The following is a 24273-nucleotide window of genomic DNA, read 5'->3' on the forward strand; positions in this document are numbered from 1 at the left end:
TTTACTTCCTCTTAGTAAGGAAGGAGGTAATGAAAATATCACCAAAACAGTAAAATGTAAGTTTTGAGGACCCCAGTAGTATTTCTACCTACTTAAATGATAATTCACAATCTATTTATTATCACTACTCCTCAGCTACCAAGCTATAAAGCAGGTGAGTCAAATTATGTCAAAGGACCTAGATGATTATGTCATGAGCAATCTGCTATATGGAACCAGTGCTTTAAGAGCTGTGGCAACTACTACTTCCCCTTAATAACACGCTATGCTTTTCTCCTCTGTAACTTCTTCCCCCAGGTTGGTTACCGGAAAACTACCTTCACTTCTAAACCAGAGGCATAGCTTAAGCTCTTTAAAGCCTCTGTGGACGGACTTCAGCTTTTTTTCCCCAAATACTCTTCTCTGAGAATTTAACTTTGATCAACATAGAATTTTTTTAGATTTCACCTAAGTACTTGTGGCTATAAGAAAACCTAAAAAATGTTTCACGATGAATTATCTTTATCAATAAAACTGCAATGTCTACATAAATATCAACTCAATTATTTTACAAGATAATTGCTCCCTTGTAAAAAATAAAACATCACATCCATAAGTTTTAACATTTAGAAAGATAAACTGTAACTTTAATGATTTACAAACTCTACCTAAGAGCATTAATACATCTTCCATTACTGTAACAAAGTACTTGAAACTACATACTGACTTTGAAAGTTGATTTAGCTTTTAGGCAGTCCCACATGGTAAGAGCTCCTTTAGGTACTGGTGTTAAGGAAGAAGTACATGTGTAAAGAAACCACATGGGGAGGTAAGTAAGAGGGACCAGTCCCATTTTTCAGAAACCTTTTCTCAAGAACCACTAAAACAATTCTTTCACAGGACATCACCCAAGAACCTCCTACTAGACTCCACTTAAAAGGTTTCAACACCTCTTAATACTGCCACAAAGGGGTTGATTAAGTCTCCAACACACAAACTTTGGTTGAAACAACATACAACCTATCACTAGCTACTGTCAGTTTTGGCCCTAACTTTCTGTATGAACATGATAAATTCGTTCTAGGTCTCATAATAGTCTTATTAAAAAGGTGTATTTTCTAAACCTCAATATTTTCATTATTTCTTGGTCCAATCTACAACTAATTCTGTAATTTTAGCCTGAAAAACAAACACCTGCCAATATGTAACAGACATTTGTTACATGCTATGCACTGGGTAAAATCCTTCATATGCATCATTATATTTAATTCTCCAAACAACCTTAGATGACAGGGATTATTACTGTTATGTTCATTGCAAAAAAACAAGCCAGACAGTAAAGCTACGTCACATTTTTAATGTAGGAATGCTAGACTTCAAATCCATATGAATTCTGTCACACTGCAAACATTCCCCTCGGGTAATGCTTTACTGATCATGCCATTTCTCGTCTTCTGAGTATTAACTGATTGTTCTTGCTTTTGTGAATAATCTTATGGCTCCTATGCATTGAGGAGCCATTTCATTTCGACTTTTAATCCTAACTGTTACAGCCATCAAGTTTCATTTTGAGTACTGGGTATTGAAACCAGGGCCTTGTACTTAGTAAGCAAGCAACTCTACCAATGAACTATTTCCCCAGCCTCAATCTCATTTTGATACACAATATGAATGTATACTTCCAAATTTTAATTCAACAATTTAATTTTGTTCTCTTATATTTTGAAAATTGTAAGTGAAGTTTTAAGTTTTAATCTCTGGCTTCTAAAACTCAACTCCCTAAAACTTGCCAAAATTTAGACTAAAACTCAAAATATCAGATTAGACTAGGCATGGTGGTACATGCTTTTAATCCCAGCACTTGGAAGACAGAGGCAGATGGATCTTTGTGCATTGGAAGCCAGCCTACTTTATAAAGTAAATTCTAAGCCTGTCTGGGTTACACAGTGAGACCTTGTCTCAAAACAAACAAAATTCTACACTAAATTTCCTATTGTCTGATAGAGATCTTCACATTTCATTCTTTGTTAAGTAATTATCATTAAAATAGAATGCTTTAATTTACTTTCCCCACATTTCTTCATCTCATGCTATTTTAGACTCTTTTAAGACTAGAAGTCTTTGAGTACTCTTGTTTTTAGCTCCCAAACATCCCCTGGAACCAGTTTAAAACTAAACTGATCATCTTTATTCAACTGTTCCGACAACTGATAGATCCTTCACAACAAAGGTTCTTAACCAATTATTTTGGTTAATTATATCTTATTATCTTTATGAGATAGTTACAGAATACTTAGAAACTTATCTCTTTTGATGCTAAGAGGCTAGTAATTCCTGTATAAAATTCACATTTCACAGGTAACATAATTCCTAAGATCTTGCTCTGTAAACTTTTGTGGCACCATTTCATTCATATTTTCCCAATTATTCTATATGCCATTCAAAATATTTGCCCCTTACAAGTTCTGCACAGGATTTATAGTGTATTTTTTTTATACTATGTCCTTGGCTCACAAAACCCTCACAATTCTTCTTTGGAAGAATCACTCATTTCAATGTATTCAAAACCACACTATGTATGTTTGTTTTCCTCTAATTATAACTATTCTTGTTAAACCTCCTCCCACTTGAATACAAAATCTGTAAGATCAGAAACCTTATTCTTCTGTTCACAGTAATACGAAGGAAAAAAAATGCTCAAAATCAAGAATCTAATTGGACTGTTCTGTGCATCTTGTGTTTTCTAGTTGGTGAAACTCTCCTGCATAATCTTCACCTCAAGCTGCTGGAAGACTTTATACCATGGGCAGTGACCTGTCATCTTCAACTGCATATTTTGAAACTTTTTCTATATATTACGCATTATCATCTGTAGCTGTCAACTTTTAAAAATACAAAATTTCTATTTTGCTTTTGTGGTGAGACAAGTTCTCATTTGCTGTCCAGACAGTTCCTGAAACTCATGACACTCCTGCCTCAGAATCCCAAGTAGGATTTAGGTGTTCATGACCACGGTGAATTTAAAATTATGTCTGTAGCCTGGCTTCATTTTAACAGATCTTTTCTAGCCATCACGTGCACTGTCATGGAATTGAGGCTAGTCTTGATTCCTGGGATTATCTACTCAAGTCACCACAGTTGTCCCCCAATTTCATTTCTAAAAGAGTTAAGACTTAAACATTAAGAATTTTAAAATTCAACTACAGTAAAACAGAAGACAGGTTAATAAACCAAGACTCCGCATCATTTTCTAAGATCATCTTTTCACAAACATACTCACAAACAGGAGGTGCATTAAGACTGCTGCTGGAATAACATGACATATTATCTTATAGTAAGTTTTGTAAGTAACTGGCGTCTTTTCTAAAATAATGTTTAAAAGCTATGACAACTATATAAGCCAGGAAGCCATTCACCATCATTATCAAGTATTGTATACTTCACATTAACTATACCCACTGTACTTTATACAGTGGGCAGCACAACTGTTTGATAATGCACTGTATAACATATAATATTACTAGACAGTAGAATTTCTTAGCTACATTATAATCTTATAGGAACATCCTCATGAGATGAGTCCACTGCTGACTGAAACACTCACTAAGTAGTTCTATTTCATATGTTTCTGCCACAAAAAAATGACATGAAGAACTTTAAATAGAGGTGGACTCTTAAGCCATTATTTTTTAAACTGATATTTTTCTAGTTATTCTGCAGGTAGAAACTATCACCAAAAGGATATTTAGGTATGTAATAGTGGGGTCAAATTTAAAACAGTATTTAAATAATGAGAGACAAGACAGAGAGTGCTAATCCTTATACCTATACCTAAGATCCATGTGTCTACAACTCTTTTCACTGGCACTTCTTTTTAGGAAGGTACTTAATTCCAGCACTGTCATAATTAATTGAAAAAAGCCTTACTTACTCACAAAACTAACAAGCAGCATTTCTGTCTTTCTAAGCACTAGTTCTAGCAAAGGTTCAGGAAGACACTTCGGAAGCAGGACTCCAAAGCCCCGAACAAACTAACACACACACACACACACACACACACACACACACACACACACACACACACACACACACACACACAAATGAAAGCACAGGTACTAGCACATGTACTTTGGAAATGACGAGAACAGCCGAGTACTCACTGCTACCACGCTCACTTGCTACTGTCTGCATTTGCAGTTTTCCTTCCCGGGGCTGTTACAAAATAGGTAATACAACACATATAACATAATGTCTCACAACAGTCGTCTACATTTCCCTGCATGTGTTACAGAATCACAAAAAGCAAACCATTTGGCAAATGTAATTTCAGGAAATGCTTTTGGAAAACAGAAGACTGACAGAAAGGTACTAAAACAGCCAAGATAATCTTGAAAAAGAAAATGACAAAATGATGGAAAGCTTTTTATATTAATACCTAATACAGAACTAGAAGGACCAAAGCAGTCTGGTATCGACAAAAATATGGAAGTATGAATGAACCATACACACATACACACAGAGAAAATAAATCCAAACAGTATTTCTAATTATTATCTGAAAAAGAACAAATGTGATTCAATAGACATTCAGTCTTGGTTGGACTTGGGAGAATCTGCTAGTTGAAAAACAACAACGAACTGTCCTGAGCCTCATTCTTCATACAAAAGTAACTCAAAATGGATAATGAAATGAAACTCAACTGAACTGGCTAGGAGGACAACTTTACAATCTAGCACCACAAGGGAAATAAAAGGTCGAAACATTACCAACTTTTACCACTTTACTAGCTCACAGTCACATCTGGGTCTTGTTCTCAAAATTCACAATAAGAGAGATGCTATTTTTTAAAAACCAATTCATAAACTTGGCAAGAATTAGTGCTTATACCCATTCTTTTTTTTTTTTTTTTTTTGAGACAGGGTTTCTCTGTGTAGTTTTGGTGCCTATCTTTGGATCTTGCCCGGTAGTCCAGGCTGGCCTCGAACTCACAGAGATCCGCCTGGCCCTGCCTCCCGAGTGCTGGAATTAAAGGCGTGCACCACCACCGCCCGGCACTTATACCCATTCTTAAATTGATGTAAGAACATAACTATTTACAGCAAATGTTGTGTCTAGCAACTGTTATCTTTAGCAAAGAAAAGGGATACAGCTGAGTGATATAGCATATGCCTAATAAGGAGTGAGGTTCTGAGTTTAATCTCTAGTACTGCCTTCAGCCCCAAAAGTAAGTGAAAGGAAAACCAGAACTGTTCTGCACACACTCTATTATACAAGGTAAAAGTCTAGCTTATTAAGGAAAAAAAAAATCTAGTTTTTACTAACTAATGAAAAGCGTATGCGAAAGGAGGGCAATCTTTATAACCTCTCACTCTAATGAAAGACATTACTAGATCACTAGCAGAAAAATAGAATCAAGGCTTCATGTGACCATGTGAGTCACAATCAATCTCCAGGATAACTAAGTCAGTAAACATGAACCCATGGTACATGTCTTCTTTAGAGATATGTAAGCCCAAATACAGAGAAGAGAGGAACAAATATGATACTACAAGGAAATAAACAGAGCAACGTAAAACTAGAAACTTCTTAAACCTTAATTTAAGGCTTCTTTATCAAGTCAATGAAAGAGAAGTCGGTGCAAAGGAGACAAAGGACTGCCACGGTAGGAAAAGGAGTTATGGAGACAGAAACAACAACCAACACTAGTATCATCTTTTTCAGGATCCTGTTCTGCACAAAGCTACCCTTAAAAAAACTTTTTTTTAAAATGAAGGGACTGGCAGAGCAATTCAGCCTGAGCTACATAATAAGACTCTGCCTAAAAATACCAAACGTAAGTAAATACCCTTTAAAAAAAAAAAAAAAAAAAATTAAGGTAGGTTAGATATTTGGTCATATTAAGAAACTGTTGCCTGACATATGTGAACAAATACAGAGACCTACAAGCCAGACAATACGCAGAGTGAGAGACCTCAGAACATTCAGCCATAAAAGGGATGTCTCAATCAAATCCCTTACCGCTCAAGGCTCAGGAAACTCAGAAGGCTGGTGGAAAGTGTTAAGAGCCAGAGGGGAAGAAGGATAACAAGGAAGCAAGGCCTTCTAAACCGGAAGGATCAGCACACATAGAACAAGGTAGCATGCACAGCGTCGGCACGTGTCTAAACCAGATGGGGTTCTAAGAACTAAAAGTAAATGTGAACACATGCCCTGTACATGCTCCTATCCCTAACCCAGAAGCAATCTCCAATAGGCAACTTCTTGCAAATGAAAATTAGTTTTCTCCAAGGGAGTCTTACTGGGGAAACTACTCATAAGGGTAGCCTTGTGCTCAGCAGTAGACAGCCAAAACGAACAACAGTATCTCCAGATTCTTGTTTTATAATGTCACTTCAAGGCATTTTTTCTCTTGTTTTTTCTTTTAATTTTCACTTTTATTTTTTACTTTATTTTATTTATTTCTTTTATTATACTACATGTCCTTTGTTATGGTTTTCAGTTTTGTGTTTTTATGGGATTCCTGAGTGTGTGAATGAGTGAATTCCTGTGTCTATCTCTCTCTGTTTTATGGGGTTTTTTTTTTTGCATGCCTTTTTTTTTAGCTCTTTCTGTTTGTTTTGTCCTATGCTGATTTGTAGGTTTTTGTTTTATTTTATATTTTACTTTATTATTATCCCTTAAAAAGCCTGTTTGCTTTCTACTGAGAGACAGAAAGGGAGTAGATCCGGATTGGGGTAGAGGGAACTGGGATAAAGTAGAGGGAGAAGAAAAAATAATCAGGATGTATTATGTGAGAAAAACAAATCTATTCTCAATAAAAAAAAAAATTAAAAAAGAAGAACAAAAATCCACTGCCTGTTTGGGTGACAGAGGCATAAAGGAGGCTGAAGAACAAAACATTTTGAGTTTGAGGGCAGTCTGTGCTACACAGATTCGCAAGGCCAGACTGTAGACTGGACCATATAGTGAGACCCTTGTTTCTATTAAGTTAACCAGATAATTCTTGATGTGGTACAGATATATCGTTTCATTAAGAACATTTTGGGATATTGTGGTGTTAGCTGAGATTGACTTGTGATATCAATACTTTGATTTAAAACACAACAGAAAAAAAAAACAAGTAAACCCATGGTGATCACTACTGATATGATTATAGAAATGCAGGATTCATTTCAAGACAATGATTGAAATATAAATGCAAATTATAAAATATTACCATGTGAATGACCCATTCAAAAGCAACAATAGAAAAAGCTTTACTTCAAAGCATATATTAATATATACTAATTTACTATGGGACTGTCTCAATCATTGTAAACTAGTTTGCCATTTTTAAATACTTGGTGTTTATAATTTTTCAGTCATCAGGAGATTTTTAGATGGTAAAGACATGAAGCCAGGTGTAATGAAGCAAACCAGTAATTTTGAATTTTGAAATAAGTTTACTTGGTAATTTTAGGATTCGCATAAAGAGAAACAGTAAACCAAGCTTTAACAATAAAGTAATATTTACCATCAGAATTATGCCAAGGTAAATTATGACATGAATAAAAAAATATTAAAATACTGTGCAATGGTTGTGAAGGATGTCTTTTAATGAGGACATCATAACTACTAAGACCCTAAAATTTAGTATATAAACCAATTCCAATAGTAATTAATTTTCAACTCTTGCTTCATTAAAAATTTTTGGGATATTAAAAATATTTTGGGATATTTAAAATTCTATGAATGCATTGGACCCACTCTCATTGACTTTTTTAGTGAAGATTTCAAAAGCCAACAAGTTTGGAAAGCACAAGAGTCACAAATTAACCTTTACGAAAAATGATACATCTCATAATCATTAACTGTTTAGCCTCTGCTAATTCTGTTATTCTAAAAATGGGTGTTATTTTATTCAACTTGAACTATATCAAAAATCTCTATCCTTTTGATAAATTAATCACTTTAATATTGTTAAGTGACAACATGATCATGAAAAATTATTTTTAGCAATTTTCTAAACCTATCCATCTCTTAATACACTAAACTTCACCTTGTCAAAATGATCATTATAATGTCTTACTTTATAACCAATAATTTTTGACTACCTCATTCTCTGAAATAGAGTATATGAGTAAATAAATGAACTGCTGAGCTTCAGATTATATATTCAAATATTACATACTACCAAGTACTGTGTCCCTCTTCTCTAAATAAACTACATTTTCCAAAACGATGTGATTCCTAGTAAAATGGGTAGGGAAACCAGGTATAAGTGATTGTTTAGAAATAATTACTGTTTAAAATGAAATCTGTAATACTGATTTTAAAAAGTAATGACATTCTTTGAAACAGATAAACAGAAAAATGAAAGTGAACTCCCAAATATTTGACAGAATATTGAACAAGTAAAGGAGCACTGTGGTGATTATTTCAGAAGATGTGTCTGAGGAAGACTAAGATGGAATCTTGTCACTATGACTTTGGTTATATTCTGAAGTCACGTGCATGAACATCTTAAGAGGCAAAGATTAGAGAAAAGACATTTAACATTTCAAAAGACATTGCCATCACTAATGCAACCCAGGATGTCACTGCAGTGTGAGAAGAACAACACAGCACTGAGCTGGACACAGCATACACCCAGGACCTCTGCACCTCGAAGACTGCAATAGGAGTTAAAGCAAGAACAAGACCTATCTCAAAAAATAAAAAGGCACCAAATTTACTTAAAAAAAAAAACAGAATAATTATTATTCAGTGGTATTTCTGAAAGGTAACAGTTCTAAAACAAGTTGAAGACGACTCAGCTCATACCATAAAGAAACGTAAGTCTCTAGTAAGTACTTTGAAGAACTATCTAACACACCACCTAAAAATCTCCAGATGACTGAAAAATTATAAACACCAAGCATTTAAAAATGGCAAACTATTTTACAATGATTGAGACAGTCCCATAGTAAATTAATATATACTTTGAAGTAAAAACATGAAGCCAGGTATAATGAAGCAAACCAGTAATTTCAACACTAGTGGAGCAAAAGCAGAAATATCCAGAGTGCAAGGCCAACCAGTGAATGGAGCACACTTCCAGCAACTCTGGGCCACACCATAACATTGTCTCAACCAAGAAAGCTGTACTGACAGAGCAAAAGTAATACCTTCTTCACCATATATGTTATTTCAAATTAATACATATCTTCCAGGAAGAAACCTTAAAACTATCAATAGTCTTAAATGTTTTAGCAATAGTTTTAGGAAGATAGTCTTAGGGAATAATTTAAGGTAACATTTTTAATATACTTTAATGTCCACTTTCAAAGGTTCAATGTACTGCATTTAAAAAAAAAGATTATATAGCCATTGTAATAAATTATTAAAATTATTATTTCTACTTAAAAGTTCAAAGTTAAATGGCAATTACACTAAAACACAAAAGGTAAAATGGTTTTAATTTTGTACCAGAAATGTACATAACAGCAGACAGAACAAAATACATGAATGTTATCTTTTATGAGTATCACAGCTTACAGTCTATTACTGGAGTTTTGAAAGTTACATTCACCTACTTTTAAAACCATTTGAGGACAGTTAAAGTCAAAAGCCCACTTACAAATGCAGAACAATTAAAACAAGTAAAGATGACAGAACATGTAAAGCAAGCTTAATTCCTCACATCTAACCAGGAACTCACCTGGCTAATGAGCTCCAGGGATCCTCTCATCTCTTCCCGCCCCTCTCTACTCTAGCCCTGCAGTAACAAATGGCCATCATTGTGAAGGCTTCTTACCAAGGTACTTGGGATTCATGCTTAGTACCTCATGCCAACAGAGAAAGCACTTTACCAATTGAGTCAGATCCTCAGTTCATTGTATGAAAGATTTGTGTGTGAAAAAAAACTTTTTCACCAAAGCCTTAAGATCACCACAAAAAGTTGTAAGAGTTGTATATTCCACAGAAAACTCCAGATGACTTCAAAATATGCCTCTACTCAGAAGATACACACACACACACACACACACACACACACACACACACACACACACACACACACACAGCTTCTTAGAATCCTATCATGTTATAGATAAACAATGTTTTAATGGAAATCTTTTGGTATTTTACCTTCAATTTTTTTCTTTAAGAAATAGTAAATGATTTTTTAACTTTCTTAGAGACTATAAAATCTTTACACCCTACCTACTTTATTTCGCTATTTATGGTTTCACTAATATACCTGTCAAGTACTTAGAAGAATGCCTAAGACCCACAAGCTTCTCAATTACAGGTCCTTTTTCTTCTTTTGTACAAGTTCTGTCAAAAGCAGAGTTAAAAGAGTTAAAAGCAAAAGCTATCATTTATTATGGTCTCAATCTTGACTTTGTCACTAAACTATGAATAAGGCTTTAACCAGACCCATACAGCAAATAAGATTCTGTAAGAAACATTGCCAGCAACCTAAAGCTATCTACTATTCAATCACAATAAGCAGCAATGGTTCTGCTAGAGACACCAAATAAGGGGTCATTAGAACTGACTTCAAATAACAATAAATATTAGACTCATTTCACACACATACCAATATTTTACATATTTGCAAGTGGACGTGGTAGTTACATATCTATACTAAGTATTTTAACATCTGTTTTTTAAAATGATGGACATAAACTAAAATTTTAAGATCTACTTTCTCAATCTTAGATTCTCTCTAGATAGTAATCCTGAATTAAAGATAGTATTAGTGGGGGAAGAGATGGCTCCGTGGTTAGGAGCACTTGTTGCTCTTGCAGAGGACCTGGGTTCAGCTCTTAGAATTCACATGGGAGCTAACAACTGTCTGTAAACTCCAGTTCCAGAGTATCTGATGCCCTTTACAGACATTGCACACATATGGTATATAAACATACATACAGAAAAAATATTCACACATAAATAAAAAAGGTAATACTACAAATACCAAAATAAAAATCCTCAAAACACACCAAATTCAAGAAAACTATTAAATTCTGATACACAAATCAGTTTGCTTATTCTAACTTACAAATTTTTCTCCAATCTTCAGTCCATCAACTACTAGCTGCTTATCTTTACACTGTATTTTTACATAAGTAACACAAATCCATAATAAAGTCTAAAGAAAGAACAATACACATTTTAAGGAAAAATCCTCAATTATAATTTTTCAAGATTTATAATACAATATGCTTTTAAAAACTCCATGTGCCCACACTCTTACTTTACCCATGTTAATACTTTATTGTTTCTGCACACTGCTAAAACAATCAGATCAACCCTAAGAAGTAGGCATAAAGGCCTTAGGCTTAGACAGCAAATCTGAAACATATATATTTTAATAAACTTAACATTCTTTTTCATGCCAGTCTTTCTTAGTTGCATGAGGACAAAGTGAGGTGATAAAAAGGGGATAGAATGAATACACTTTTAATTATACTTAGCAAGTTCAAGGCTTCCTTGTAACAGAACTTATATAACCTTCTGAACAGACAAAAACAAAACTCATAAAATATGAACATAATTTGTTAAGGTTTAATATATAAAATTAATTATACTTACAGCAGTTTAACAGGTACTTTCCCACCGAACAATGGAAGAAAGGTGGTATAGACAGTAAAAATCATACCTAAAAGGGATGTCTCCTTGGCAAATGCTGCAGCAATAGCTGGGTCTAATGCAGGCTGGCCATCTCCAGATGGAAGATCAGGTCGAGTATAATCCCTACTTTTATCATTGTTGTATTTTACATTCAAATTCACAAGTTTGGAAAAATCAATCCTTAGGGTACAGCAAGCATTATAAATATTTTGACCATCTAGGGCCTGTGAAAGTGAATAAAATGTATCAGCCATTTGCAATTTGATAATTAGCAAAAACAGGAAAAGGATTAAAATTTCATACATCAAGCCATGCTACTTCTAAGTGTGTTAATTTCTATCATTCACTGCCTTCATTAAGTAGGAAACTCTAAAATATAACATTTTATCATCAATTATTTTTTATTATCATTTATTATTAGCCATCTCTAATAATAAAATAAAAAACTGCTTTAAAAAAAAAAACTGGTAATAGTCACACAAACAGTCAGTCCTAATAGTATTTACTCATTTGGACAATATATTATACACACATTTCATTCAGGATGACATTAATATGAACTGATACAATTACAACCAAATGCCACACTGTATGAAGTTGCCTCATACCAAATAAATGCAGTCCCAAGATTTGCAACAATTCCCATGAAATAAAGTAAAAATAAGAACTTCCATAAGATGAACTGTTTGACCTGAATTAGAATATCTTGATGAAACTAGAAAAGCCAATGTCATTACAGGAAATTCTGGAATAAAAAGAGCGTCATGTCTAGAGTTAAAAGCCTAGACTTAAGTTATATCACCGCTAAGACCACTATTTAACCCTGAGTATCAGTATAGTAATACAGAAAACAGAAATGATAAGGGTCACCAAGCTTTCTTACAGGTTTATTGCTGGGATTAAATAAAGGATGACACATGAAAGTTTATCATGAATTATTACTATTATTATTATGATTTATTGCTGTTGTATATCAATCTAACAAGTCTAATAAGATGTAATATAGAAACAAACTGTAAATGGGAACAGTGAGTTAATTTCATTAAAAGAATGAAAATGTCTTATTAATGGAAAAAGTAAACTTCTATAGTTGGTGAGGTGTATAAAGTATATAAAGTTTGGAATTCATTCGAAACATTAAAATATTCTCACTCTCTGGAAAAATAATCCTTTCTCCTCAATCTACAAAAATTTTACGACTACTGATCTGAAAAGCAGCAAAAAATTCATCATCAGAAGTTCACAGGGCTGGTGAAAACTAACTTAAAGGCATTTCATACACATTATGACAAATTACATTTGGATCAAGCAAATCAATCACATAAAATAGTCTATACCACATAAAAGTAGACACCAAATATATCAACTTTATCAACAATTTAATGTAAAATAATCCAACATCCTCCTGTGGAGGCAAATAACACATTAAAAATAGGTATTCGTTTACAGTAAAGGCATTACTGTAGGGAGAATGTGAGCCAGGTGACAGAATTTGTGATTTCTATGCAGTCTGAATGGCATTGTTAATATCAGTGTTGCAAATGTCTACTAGTAGATGAGTAGCCAAATTTTACTCTTAGGTAAACATTTAAATATTATCAGAGAGCACTGTAACTATTTGATTATTATTAAAGAGAAAATGTCAAGAGAAGAGATAGCTTGAATCATCATCCCTAGGTTAATGCTAACAGTACTGACAGAAATTACCAAATCTACAAATCTAATGATTTTTGAAGCATTGTTTTAAATTAAAGCAATATTAAGGTAGAGTTCCAAATTATCCACAATCAATGTAGCAATTGTTTCAATACCCTGTAGAAACTTTTGATATTCTCAATTTTAATTTTTAGAAAATATCTGTAAACAGGTGAAAGATACACAGTTACACATAGACTGGTAAGAGCTGGAGAAACACCCAGGCAAAATTTAAATTATAATTGTGGACAACAAAGGAGAGCAAAAAAGGAATCAAAAAGTTCCCAAAGTAAAGTGACTATAAGTAAGAGAGGAAGAAAATTCATATTAAAAAAATTATGCAAGCTTCATTTCAAGCTGAATTTACAACCCAAGAAAGAAGTGATACACAAACCCATCCTGTGGTGCAGCCTTCAGGAATGCAATGATCTGGCTTGAGCAAAGATTACTGGCAGTTAAAGTTCAAGATAATGTGTAGCAAGCAAAGACTTCTCAAATGTTCCTACTTTCAGTAAAAGTTTAGATACTAAGCAAAAATAATCAGGAAAAATTTGCCACAGAAAATTAAAATTTATAGATCAAACACAAGCATCAAAATGAAATTAAAATGTTAAAACAGAATGTACAATAACAACAGTACAATGAAATATGCAGACACTTACACGTGCACTATTTGTACGTTAAGTTTTAATGAGAGACTGTTGGGCGTAAGAGTTAGCAGGTGCTAACTCTTAGAGCAGGAAGGCTCTAAGTTTACTCCAAGTTCTCTGACTATCTTACTGTCCAGTTGTTACCAAGTGAGGAAAAAAAAGTTACTCATCAAGAATATAAAATAGGGCTTTTAACAGTAATTAAGAAGTTCAAATCAACTATCTGTGACAAAACTCTGCACTAGTAGATTATGTATAATTCTTAAAAACTGATCCATTATGAATGTTTAAGAAAGGTGGAATGCATAATGTTATAAACTGAAAGGAAGTATTAAGCAAGTTTAAGCAAACTGCCCACAAAGTATGATCACATTAGGTCTATCAAAACATCTACATAAAACAGTAAGTTCTTTGTAAGAAGGACTGAGGGACATGATCTTAGTAGTACAACCATCTCAGTTTTACTGTTGCTGTCTTAATAAAAGCTGAAATGTAACCCACAGTATGAAAAGATTCTAGAAGACACAGCACCATTATCTAGTATCTATAAGGAAGACATGTTCATGAGAAGCTATTTCTAAGAAAAACGAAAGGACAGTTGTTACTCATGCACTGGTGTTATAACTTAGATGCAAAAAAACACCTTTAAAGGCCCAAGTAAAAAGGAGATTCTATCATATATCTTGCTATTTAAATGGGTATTTACATGCATCAATTAGTTTTATTCACTCCAGTTTTAAAACTGTTCTCAGGAAGCCAATGGAAAGAGTTATCGTTGCTTTCCCAGTACACTACATGAGTTTCCTTACAAAATTATGAAGACCATTTACTTTATGATAACTAGGATTGTTGTTATGGCTTCAGTTTATCACCTTAAATGTTAATGCTCAATAAATACAGCAAAGAACAAAGTGGACACAGTATCCACTCATACTAACAGAAAAACAGTCCTCTAAGAAATAATTATGAAGCCGGGCAGTGGTGGGCACACCTTTAATCCCTGCACTCGGGAGGCAGAGCCAGGCGGATCTCTGTGAGTTCGAGGCCAGGCTGGGCTACCAAGTGAGCTCTAGAACAGGCGCCAAAACTACACAGAGAAACCCTGTCTCGATTAAAAAAAAGAAAAAAGAAAGAAAAATAATTATGAAGAGCTAATCTAATTAAAAGTACAATATGGGAAGAGTTCTCCACGAAGAAATTTCTAAGCTGCAATTTGGTTAAAAGAAAACCAGTTGAAGTTGTGTAAAAGATGAAAAGAAGTATTAGCAAACGGAATAGCAACTGTAAGCCTCCAAGATCAGAGAATGCACACCTGCACAGTATTTAAAAAGTCTAACATAGATGAAAAAGGAGGAAATGAGACTTTAAGAGGCCATTTAATCTCCTAAACCATGCTAATGACTACAGGCTTTATCCTAAGGACAAAAGGTAGTCACTGAAGGACATTAGGAGTGTAAGTAATCTGACTAAGTTGATATCATCATATAGTCTGTGAAAAAATACTGGGAACGGCATACGATCTTGAACTGGTGGGTTTCAGCAGAAAACCACTGACACTGAAGCAGAGATTTGCAAGAGGATGATGTCTTGATGGCTTAGACCAGACCAATGCTACTCTCACTTTTGGTCAGGTCATTCTGCGTAAAATGAATTTGTGTCAAAAATTCTGTCAGTATCAAATGGACATGCTATTCTCTATCTTCTAAGTATTTTTTTATGTCACCTAAGTATTTTACTGTCACTTATGGCTTAAAGAAGCTTCTTTTGGCAGTAAGGAGTAGTTACTGCACACACAAGTGCTGTGGGATGTTCTGTATGTCAAGTGTGTTGCTGATTGGTCAATAAATAAATCACTGATTGGCCAGTGGCCAGGCAGGAAGTATAGGCGGGACAAGGAGGAGAATAAAGCTGGAAAGTGGAAGGCTGAGAGAGAGACACTGCCAGCCGCCACGATGACAAGCAGCATGTGAAGATGCTGGTAAGCCACGAGCCATGTGGCAAGGTATAGATTTATAGAGATGGATTAATTTGAGCTGTAGGAACAGTTAGCAAGAAGCCTGCCATGGCCATACAGTTTGTAACCAATATAAGTCTCTGTGTTTACTTGGTCGGGTCTGAGCTGCTGTGGGACTGGCGGGTGACAGAGATTTGCCCTGACCGTGGGCCAGGCAGGAAAACTCTAGCTACACACAAGTGCTCAGCATTAAATAACAAAACTGTATCATTCTCTCCAAGGCTCAGGGACCATCACAAGATATAAGAGCCAGTTGAAGGGGTGGAGTGTTATGAAAACTGTCTTCAGGGCATGACATGGCCTTGCATTATTGAGCACTCAGCATCTGCAATTATTTGCACAAGATCTGTATGAGACTGAACCTGCCAATATTCTATCAAAGAGAAAGGAGAATCTACAGGCACTTATGATTACTAAGAAAAGACATTTTCTTCAGTAGTGTAGGTACTGAAGTTGCCCCGGGTGGTGGTTTGAGTGAGAAGGGCCCTCATAGGTTCATGTTTTGTTTCAAAAACACATGCCATTCCCAGTTAACTCTCTCTGCTTTGTGCCCCAGCACCATGCTTGCCTTCCTTGCTGCATGCTCCCTGCCAGGATGGTCACGGACTACTCTAATCCTCTGGAACTGGAAGTTTCAGTAAAGTCTTCTACAAGTTGCCCTGGTCATGGTGTCTGTTCACAAACTAGAAAAGAAATTAAGGCCCTTGTTCCTGTAAATAACCCTTCACACACACTCCTATAAGTGACCATAATGATACTCACACATGGGACATACATGCTCGCGAATGCACGCACGCACGCACACAAGAAGATTGACATGAAGTAGAAAGGGGACTAGTATGGAAGAGGGAAGGGATAAACAGGAATGGTAGAGGAACAAGAAAGAGTAGGTAATAAGAATGGGTGAGTATGATTAAAATACATTATATACAGGTATGAAAATGCTGTAATGAAGGCTGTATGTATAATTAAAACCAGAGAGAAAATATACACCTTTGTTTTTAAACACACAAAACATTCTATTAACATCAGCACTAAATAAACTATAGCTACAAATATGTGATTTTGCACATTAGTGTAAGTTAAAAAAACAGAAAAAAGGATTTTGAGCTACACCTGTTTAAACTAGAATGGAAACAGTTGAAGGACACACTGAACAAGAATTCAGGAATCAGACTGAGTATCTGGAAATAGGATGGCAGAAAAGAATAATAACTCCAAGTTTTCTGGCTTGTTAATGAGAACAATGCTGGCATCTTGTGCGATGAGACACAGGGAATACAAGGAACCAGAAGTTGCACTGAACATTCTAAGTTTGAAAGTGTACAATGAATGGCTAGATTCCTAGTCTGGGTCTTAAAGTTCTGAGCTACAGAGTTAATGTAAGCATTAATATAACTAAGCTGTGTGAGCAGAAGTCTGCCAAACATAAGTGGGCTGTGGGAAGGGGAAAAGAGAGCTGGGAAGGTAGGAGAAATCTAGGTAAAAAGTGTCAGAGACCAGAGGGAAAAAACAAAAAACTAAGGAAAGTGGGGTTCACAGTGTATAGTATTACCTAAAGATTAAGCAAGACAAAGACTGAAAACTACTACTGAAAATGAACCACCCTAATGACCACTGCTAACAGTTGAAGGGTAGTTTGGGTAAACAGGGATGAAACCAAATTACAGTAGACAGAGAAATCAAGAGGATAGAAAAGATACAAGCAGCAAACAGCTTTCTTAAGAAGTCTGATTACAAAGGAAAACAGGAAGAAAGGATGGTGGATGGAGAGACGTATAGAGCAGTAGAATCATCAAGATCTGAAGTAAATTAAGATACAAGCAGCAAACAGCTTTCTTAAGAAGTCTGATTACAAAGGAAAACAGGAAGAAAGGATGGTGGATGGAGAGACATATAGAGCAGTAGAATCATCAAGATCTGAAGTAAATTCACTAGAACCAAATACACTTGAAATCCTGGTGATTAAGCAGTTCAAATGAAAAAATAAAAGTAAAGTAGGTAAGACAATTATGGCATTATTACTAATATAGCCTGAGGTAGCAAAGAATGAGATCTATGGATCTGTTCTTTACTGATTTTAGGTAAGTGCTGAAATATGCCTTTTATTAGAAAGACAGGTGTAAGTATCAGATTTTGCTAGAAACTACTAGAATAGTCATCTGACATTTTAAAAACCCGTGACACACGAGAGTGAGGAGAGGCACAGTAAAGTGTAAACTGATACTGTGTAAAACAGAGTACTACTGACTAAAAGGATGTGAAAAGATTTCCCCATGAATGACTACTTTCTGATCACACCAACAAAATGTAAAGCATTTTCAACTGTCAGATGACGTGATAGCATGTAATATTGTCTAGGTACACCATTGAAGGCATGAAGAATGCAGATTGCTAGAATCATCAAAAGGTTTCCCATGTTGTTTATACGGCAAAAAAATAGGGCAAGTTAGTGTGGAAAGTGAATACCCTTTTCCTTCTCTAATAGGTTCAGCTACCAGAATGCATACTTAGTAAAGTATATTACTCAGCTGGGCAGTTGTGGCTCACACCTTTAATCCTAGCACATGAGAGGCAGTGGAAGGTGGATCTCTGTGAGTTTGAGGTGAGCCTGGTCTACAGACTAAGTTCTAGGACAGCCAGGGCTATACAGAGAAACCTTGTCTCAAAAAAAAAAGTGTATTACTCTTAAAATTTTCACTTTAGACTTCTATCTTCTTTAGTGAAAACTTTAGTGAGCATATGTAAATAATCACAAATGTATATGGCTGGATGCTTAACTGCACAAAAGTATATATATAACAATTGTGGTTCTTTACCATGATATTAAATGTTAACTATAGATTACTTCAGACAAGATACACAGAACACCTATTTTCTCTGTAACAAATGTAGCATAAATTCTAATCAAACTCCAGTTCATTGATCCTTTGTCAATATTTTCCTCTGGATTAGGCAGATTAAGAGACACACACAGACACAAACAAACAAATATATAATACACATCAAGAAAATGTATACCATTTACAAATACATTTGACATTGTAGAAAAATGCCATCAAAAGCACAGTTTCTAGTCACTCCAATAGTATAATTTCATACCACATCAATTTTTGGTAACTTAATAAATATAAAAATTTTCCAGCCGGTGGTGGCAGCACACGCCTTTAATCCCAGCACTTGGGAGGCAGAGATAGGCCAGCCTGGGCTACAAGAGTGAGTTCCAGGAAAGGCTACACAGAGAAATCGCGTCTCGAAAAATGGAAAAAACAAAAAACAAAAAACAAAAAAACAAAACTTTCCAAAGTTGGGAAGCAAGGCATGTGAAGAATAATTTAGACAAGAAATAATTTGGACAAGAAAATTTTAATAGTTAACTGGTATCTGAAAAGCATAGTGAAATAAGATTATATAACCTGAGAACAAGTAGGTTAAGACTAAAAACCTGAAAAGCTGAAAAGTAATATACCTCTTTAAATCTTAACACTGTTTTATACTAAAGTGAGAAGATGCTATATTACAACTATGCCATTATTACTAAGATAGCCTTTTTGCTGCTATCTGAAGTATTTTTTACTGGCCAAATCTGATATAGTAGGTGAAAGGAAATGAAAACAAAAAACTAGCCCAACTTTTACATGGGTAATCTTGATCTGAAGGAATCAGTGTAGTAGAGAACATGATCAATATGAAAATAAAAGAATAAAAAGTAAAAAAAAAATTAGGTTGAGACTAGATAAAGAGCTGACTTAACAGTTTTGTAACACTAAAGTCAATATTGATTTTTAATCGTTTAAAAATTAAATGAGATAATAAGCCAAAAGAAGTTAAACAGTAAAAACAATTGAATAAATTACACAGAAAGATTTAGGCATTTGGAACAAAAGATTTGTATGCGTTTCCAATGGCATCACGACAAGTGGTCATTTTACTTCTCTACAGTCTCTTACCTTCCATATCTAAAAATGAAAAAAAAGTGAATGATATGAATAAAACACAGACTAAGAATCTAAAAAAAGTCCTAAGAATTCTTTTAAAACTGTGTAAGATACAATGTTAACTAGAGCTGATCAGAATGTCTGCACTACATCTATATTCAAGTATACGAACCAAACTACCTTGAAAAGCTACTATCAGATCCCTACCAAAAGGTATATAACATTATGTGCACGCACAACACAACCCCACCGTCTTACCAACATCGTACCAAATTACACAAGTATATAACACAAGCCTATGTTACAGATGACTATAACAGCTACAGTTATTCTTAAAAATCAATTCTAAGTTAAATTAATACTAAAAGTCAAAGAAAAACACATCACTATCCAAGAGGCTCAAACTTACTAGTTTTGCTTGTTGAGCATTTACTGGATCACCGTACTGGAGCAAAGCCTGAAACTGGTTATTTTTTGTAAATGTGATTATCTTCAATACAGCACCAAACTTAGAAAATATCTGTGAAAACATTTAAATCAAAGCATTATTACCAACCACAGTATTTCTTCAAGCTATAAGCAAGTATGCGAATTACACTACACTTACTTGGTGAAGGACATCAAGTGTTACAGGGTAGTACATATTGTCAATAATTATTCTAAGTACTGGACTCTGGGCTGGAGTCACTGCACTCTCACTGACTGTGGTGCCACTAAGAGGTGTATTTGCTGTCTGGACAGCTGTCACAGCTTGAAGAACTGCTTGAGCACGCTGAAATCGACAGACAAGGAGTTTAGTAGCTTAGCCATTATTTCCACTTATATTTGTTACATATTATACTACTATCTCTTTATACTTCAAGTATTATACTATATGTGTTTCAACACAGTCACCTAAGCACTTTGGCACCAATGCTGACAGAGATAGGCAATGCCATTTATTTTGGGAAAAAAATACACCTGGATAGATATTTACAACCAGAGACCATTTAAAGACAAACTCAGAATTACAAAACTTTAATTCTATATTATTCACACTCTATGAAACAGTACACTGCACAAAGGGACTATTAGTGATCGTTCACAAAAATTATCATTAACCTTATTATATCTAATATGAACTTAGCAAATGGACACTGGGGATTAAAAACAAGTATTTTTTTCATATTAATACTATAAAATTTTCTGATCAGAAATTAATGTAGTCTCCCAGAGGCCAGACTAGATCTAGGGACCCCAGTCTGTACCCCCTCCCCTGGCTTCCACACAACAGATCTGACCAAGTAGGCTTCATCTCAGAAATGCAGGGATGGTTCAACATACAAAAATCTGCCAATGTAATCCACCATATAAACAAACTGAAAGGAAAACAAACAAAAATACACACATAATCATTTTCTTAATCCTGAAAAAGCTTTTGACAAAACCCAAACACCCTTTCATGATAAAAAGTCTTAGAGCAATCAAGGATACCAGGGGCATACCTAAACAATAAAGGCAATTTACACCAAACCTATAGCCAACATCAAATTAAATGGAGAGAAACTTAAAGTAATTCCACAAAAATCAGGAACAAGACAAGGTTGTCCACTCTCTCCATATCTACTCAATATAGTGCTTGAAATTCTAACTGGAGCAACAAGGTAACTAAAGGAGACCAAGGGGTTACAAATTGGAAAGAAAGAAGTCAAAGTATCATTATTCCCAGATGATATGATAGCACACATAAGCAACCCCAAAAACTCTACCTCTAGCTGATAAAAAAGTGACTGGATATAAGATTAACGCAACAAAATCAGAAGCCCTCAATATGCAAATGATAAATGGGCTTAGAAAGAAATCAGAGAATCAACACCCTTTAAAATGGCCTCAAATAATATAAAATATCTTGGAAAAATGGCCATCTTACCAAAAGCAACCTACCGAATCAAGGCAATCCCCATCAAAATCCCAACACAATTCTTTACAGACCTTGAAAGAACAATACTCAGCTTCATATGGAAAAATAAAAATCCTGGATAGCTCAAATAATTACGTAAAATAAAAGAATTTCAGGAAGTATCACCATCCATGATTTCAAGTTCTACTACAGAGCTATAGTAACAAAAACCACATGGTATTGGTGGTTTCTCAGAAAACTGGGGATCAACCTACCACAAGACCCAGCTATACCACTCTTGGTCACATACTCAGAGGATGTTCAGTCATACCACAAGGACAGTTGCTCAACTATGTTCATAGCAGCTTTAATTGTAATAGCCAGAACCTGAAAACAACCTAGATGTCCCTCAATTGAGAAATGGATAATGAAAATGTGGTACATTTACACAATGGAGTATTACACAGCTGTTAAAAACAAGGACACCAGGAAATTTGAAGGCAAATGGAGGGAACTAGAAAAAAAACATCCTGAGTGAGGTAACCCAGACCAATTAAGATAAACATGGTATGTACTCACTCATGAGTGGATACTAGCTGTAAAATAAAGGCTAACTATGCTACAACCCACAGACCCAGAGAGACTAGGTAACAAGGAGGGTTCTCATGGGGGACACCCAGATCTCCCTGAGAAGGGGAAATAGAAGTGATTCTGTGAGTGGACTGAGGGCAGGTGGGGATGAGAACATGAGCAGTCATTTTGTGAATGTGGGGGGGGGGGGGATGAAAGGGGAGAGTACTGAAGGGGACTGCTGGGAGGGGGCACTTTGGGGTCAGATGGAAGCCTGGCACAAGGGAATCTCCTACGAGACTAAATGGAGGACCCTCAGCCTAGATTTCTAGCAATAGCGGATAAATAGCCTGAACTGGCCATCTCCTGTGACCAGATTGGTGCCTGTCCCAACTGTCATCAGAGAGGAGTCATCCAGCAACTGATGGAGGCAAATGCAGACTCACAGGGAAACATTAGGCAGAGTACAGGAATCCTGTAGAGGAGGAGAAAGGCATATAGGAGCCAGAGGGTTCAAGGATACCATGGGAAGGCTCATGCAATCAACTAACCTGTGCTCATAGGGGCTTACAGAGGCTGAACAGACAACTAGGGAGCCTCCATGGTCTGACTGAGGCCTCTGCATATATGTTACAATTGTGTAGCTTGGTCTTCTTGTGGGACTCCTAATAGCCATAACAGGGGCTGTCCCCGACTCTTTCGCTGGCTTTTGGGACCCTACTCCTCATACTGGGTTGCCTTGTCCAGCCTTAATACACAAGGAGGTGCTTAGTCTTACTGCAACTTGATATGCCATGTTTTATAGATACTCATGGGAGACCTGCCCTTTTCTGAATGAAGACTGAAGAAGAGGGGGTGGGGAAGGAGGGGAAAAATGGCAGGAAGGGACTAGGAGGGAAGAATGGGGGGAGGCTGTGGCTCTGATATAAAATAGATGAATTAAAAAATTTAAAATAAAAATAAATTAATATAGTCTCTATTACAATTGTCGAGAAAATTTCCAGATATACTGTAAAGGATATTTTCAGTGTTTATGGTAGGTAATTCACCATCCATACTGCAAAATACACCATTACTCAACTTTCATATTATCGTAATAATCTGACAAATCTTTATTTGCACATAAATAATATAAATACAACTAAGTGATAAAAGAAAAATACAAAAGAATTAATATGCCTATGAGAGTAAAGTAGAAAATCCAGGGTTCACACAGCTCAATACTCAAAAAGTCAAAAACGCACATCTAAATAAACATTGTTTAAATGCTAATTAATAATTTGAACTGTAAATGCATGTATCAATACAAGGAGCTCAAATGAAACTCAGTATTTTAAGGCCATAACTACTTGATACTTTAATACTATGGAAAATAAAGAGACCTTAAGAGCTTCATTTCCCTATACACATGTATCTACCATGACAGCATTAAATACCACGACTAACATCTGTTACAAATTCAAATGTCTTTTGAAACTAGGAACCATTAGATCACAGCATAAAATTCAGTAAATACAAAAGGTGAAGTTTTCCCTGCAACTTTGTCAGGGAAGTTTCCTTTCCTGCACTAATCTCTCACAATACAGACTGTGGCTATCTTTTCAGAAACAAAAATCAATATAAAAACACGTATTAATTCCATGCTTTTTCATGGAATTAATTCCATTAATTATGCTTATTCATCATTAACCATTTCTTTTGGCTTGACAATTATGATCTCTCATAGTAGTAACAAATGACTTTACATTTGTTTTAATACATGAAGCAGTTAGCTTGACAATCTAGACTTTATGTAACATTTTCAAACTATTACATATACATAGAAAAGGAAGCAAATGCTGTACGAGACCTCAGTAAAATACCACAAATTGAACTTGTCTGAACAAATATCACCTCCCAACAAAAATAATAAATAAATAATAAAAATAAAAACCATTCTACTTTGGTCTGGCT

The 24273-nt window shown here is 35.1% G+C and overlaps 1 protein-coding gene across 4 annotated transcripts in view; it reads right to left on the reverse strand.

The window, feature by feature from the left end:
* Nucleotides 1-24273, reverse strand: part of Ptbp2 (polypyrimidine tract binding protein 2) — a 63293-nt gene that overhangs the window by 10404 nt on the left and 28616 nt on the right. For all 4 annotated transcript variants that reach the window (XM_052732305.1, XM_052732304.1, XM_052732303.1 and 1 more), the window contains exons 6-8: nucleotides 20479-20643; nucleotides 20281-20391; nucleotides 11603-11798 (exon numbers count right to left, since the gene is read on the reverse strand). In XM_052732305.1, coding sequence (XP_052588265.1) covers nucleotides 11603-11798; nucleotides 20281-20391; nucleotides 20479-20643 — 472 coding nt within the window. The remainder of the gene's footprint in view (nucleotides 1-11602; nucleotides 11799-20280; nucleotides 20392-20478; nucleotides 20644-24273) is intronic.

The sequence above is a fragment of the Peromyscus californicus genome, unplaced genomic scaffold, assembly GCF_007827085.1.
Source record: "Peromyscus californicus insignis strain IS unplaced genomic scaffold, ASM782708v3 Scaffold_9__1_contigs__length_137607984, whole genome shotgun sequence".
In the NCBI taxonomy this organism is placed as follows: Eukaryota; Metazoa; Chordata; class Mammalia; order Rodentia; family Cricetidae; genus Peromyscus; species Peromyscus californicus.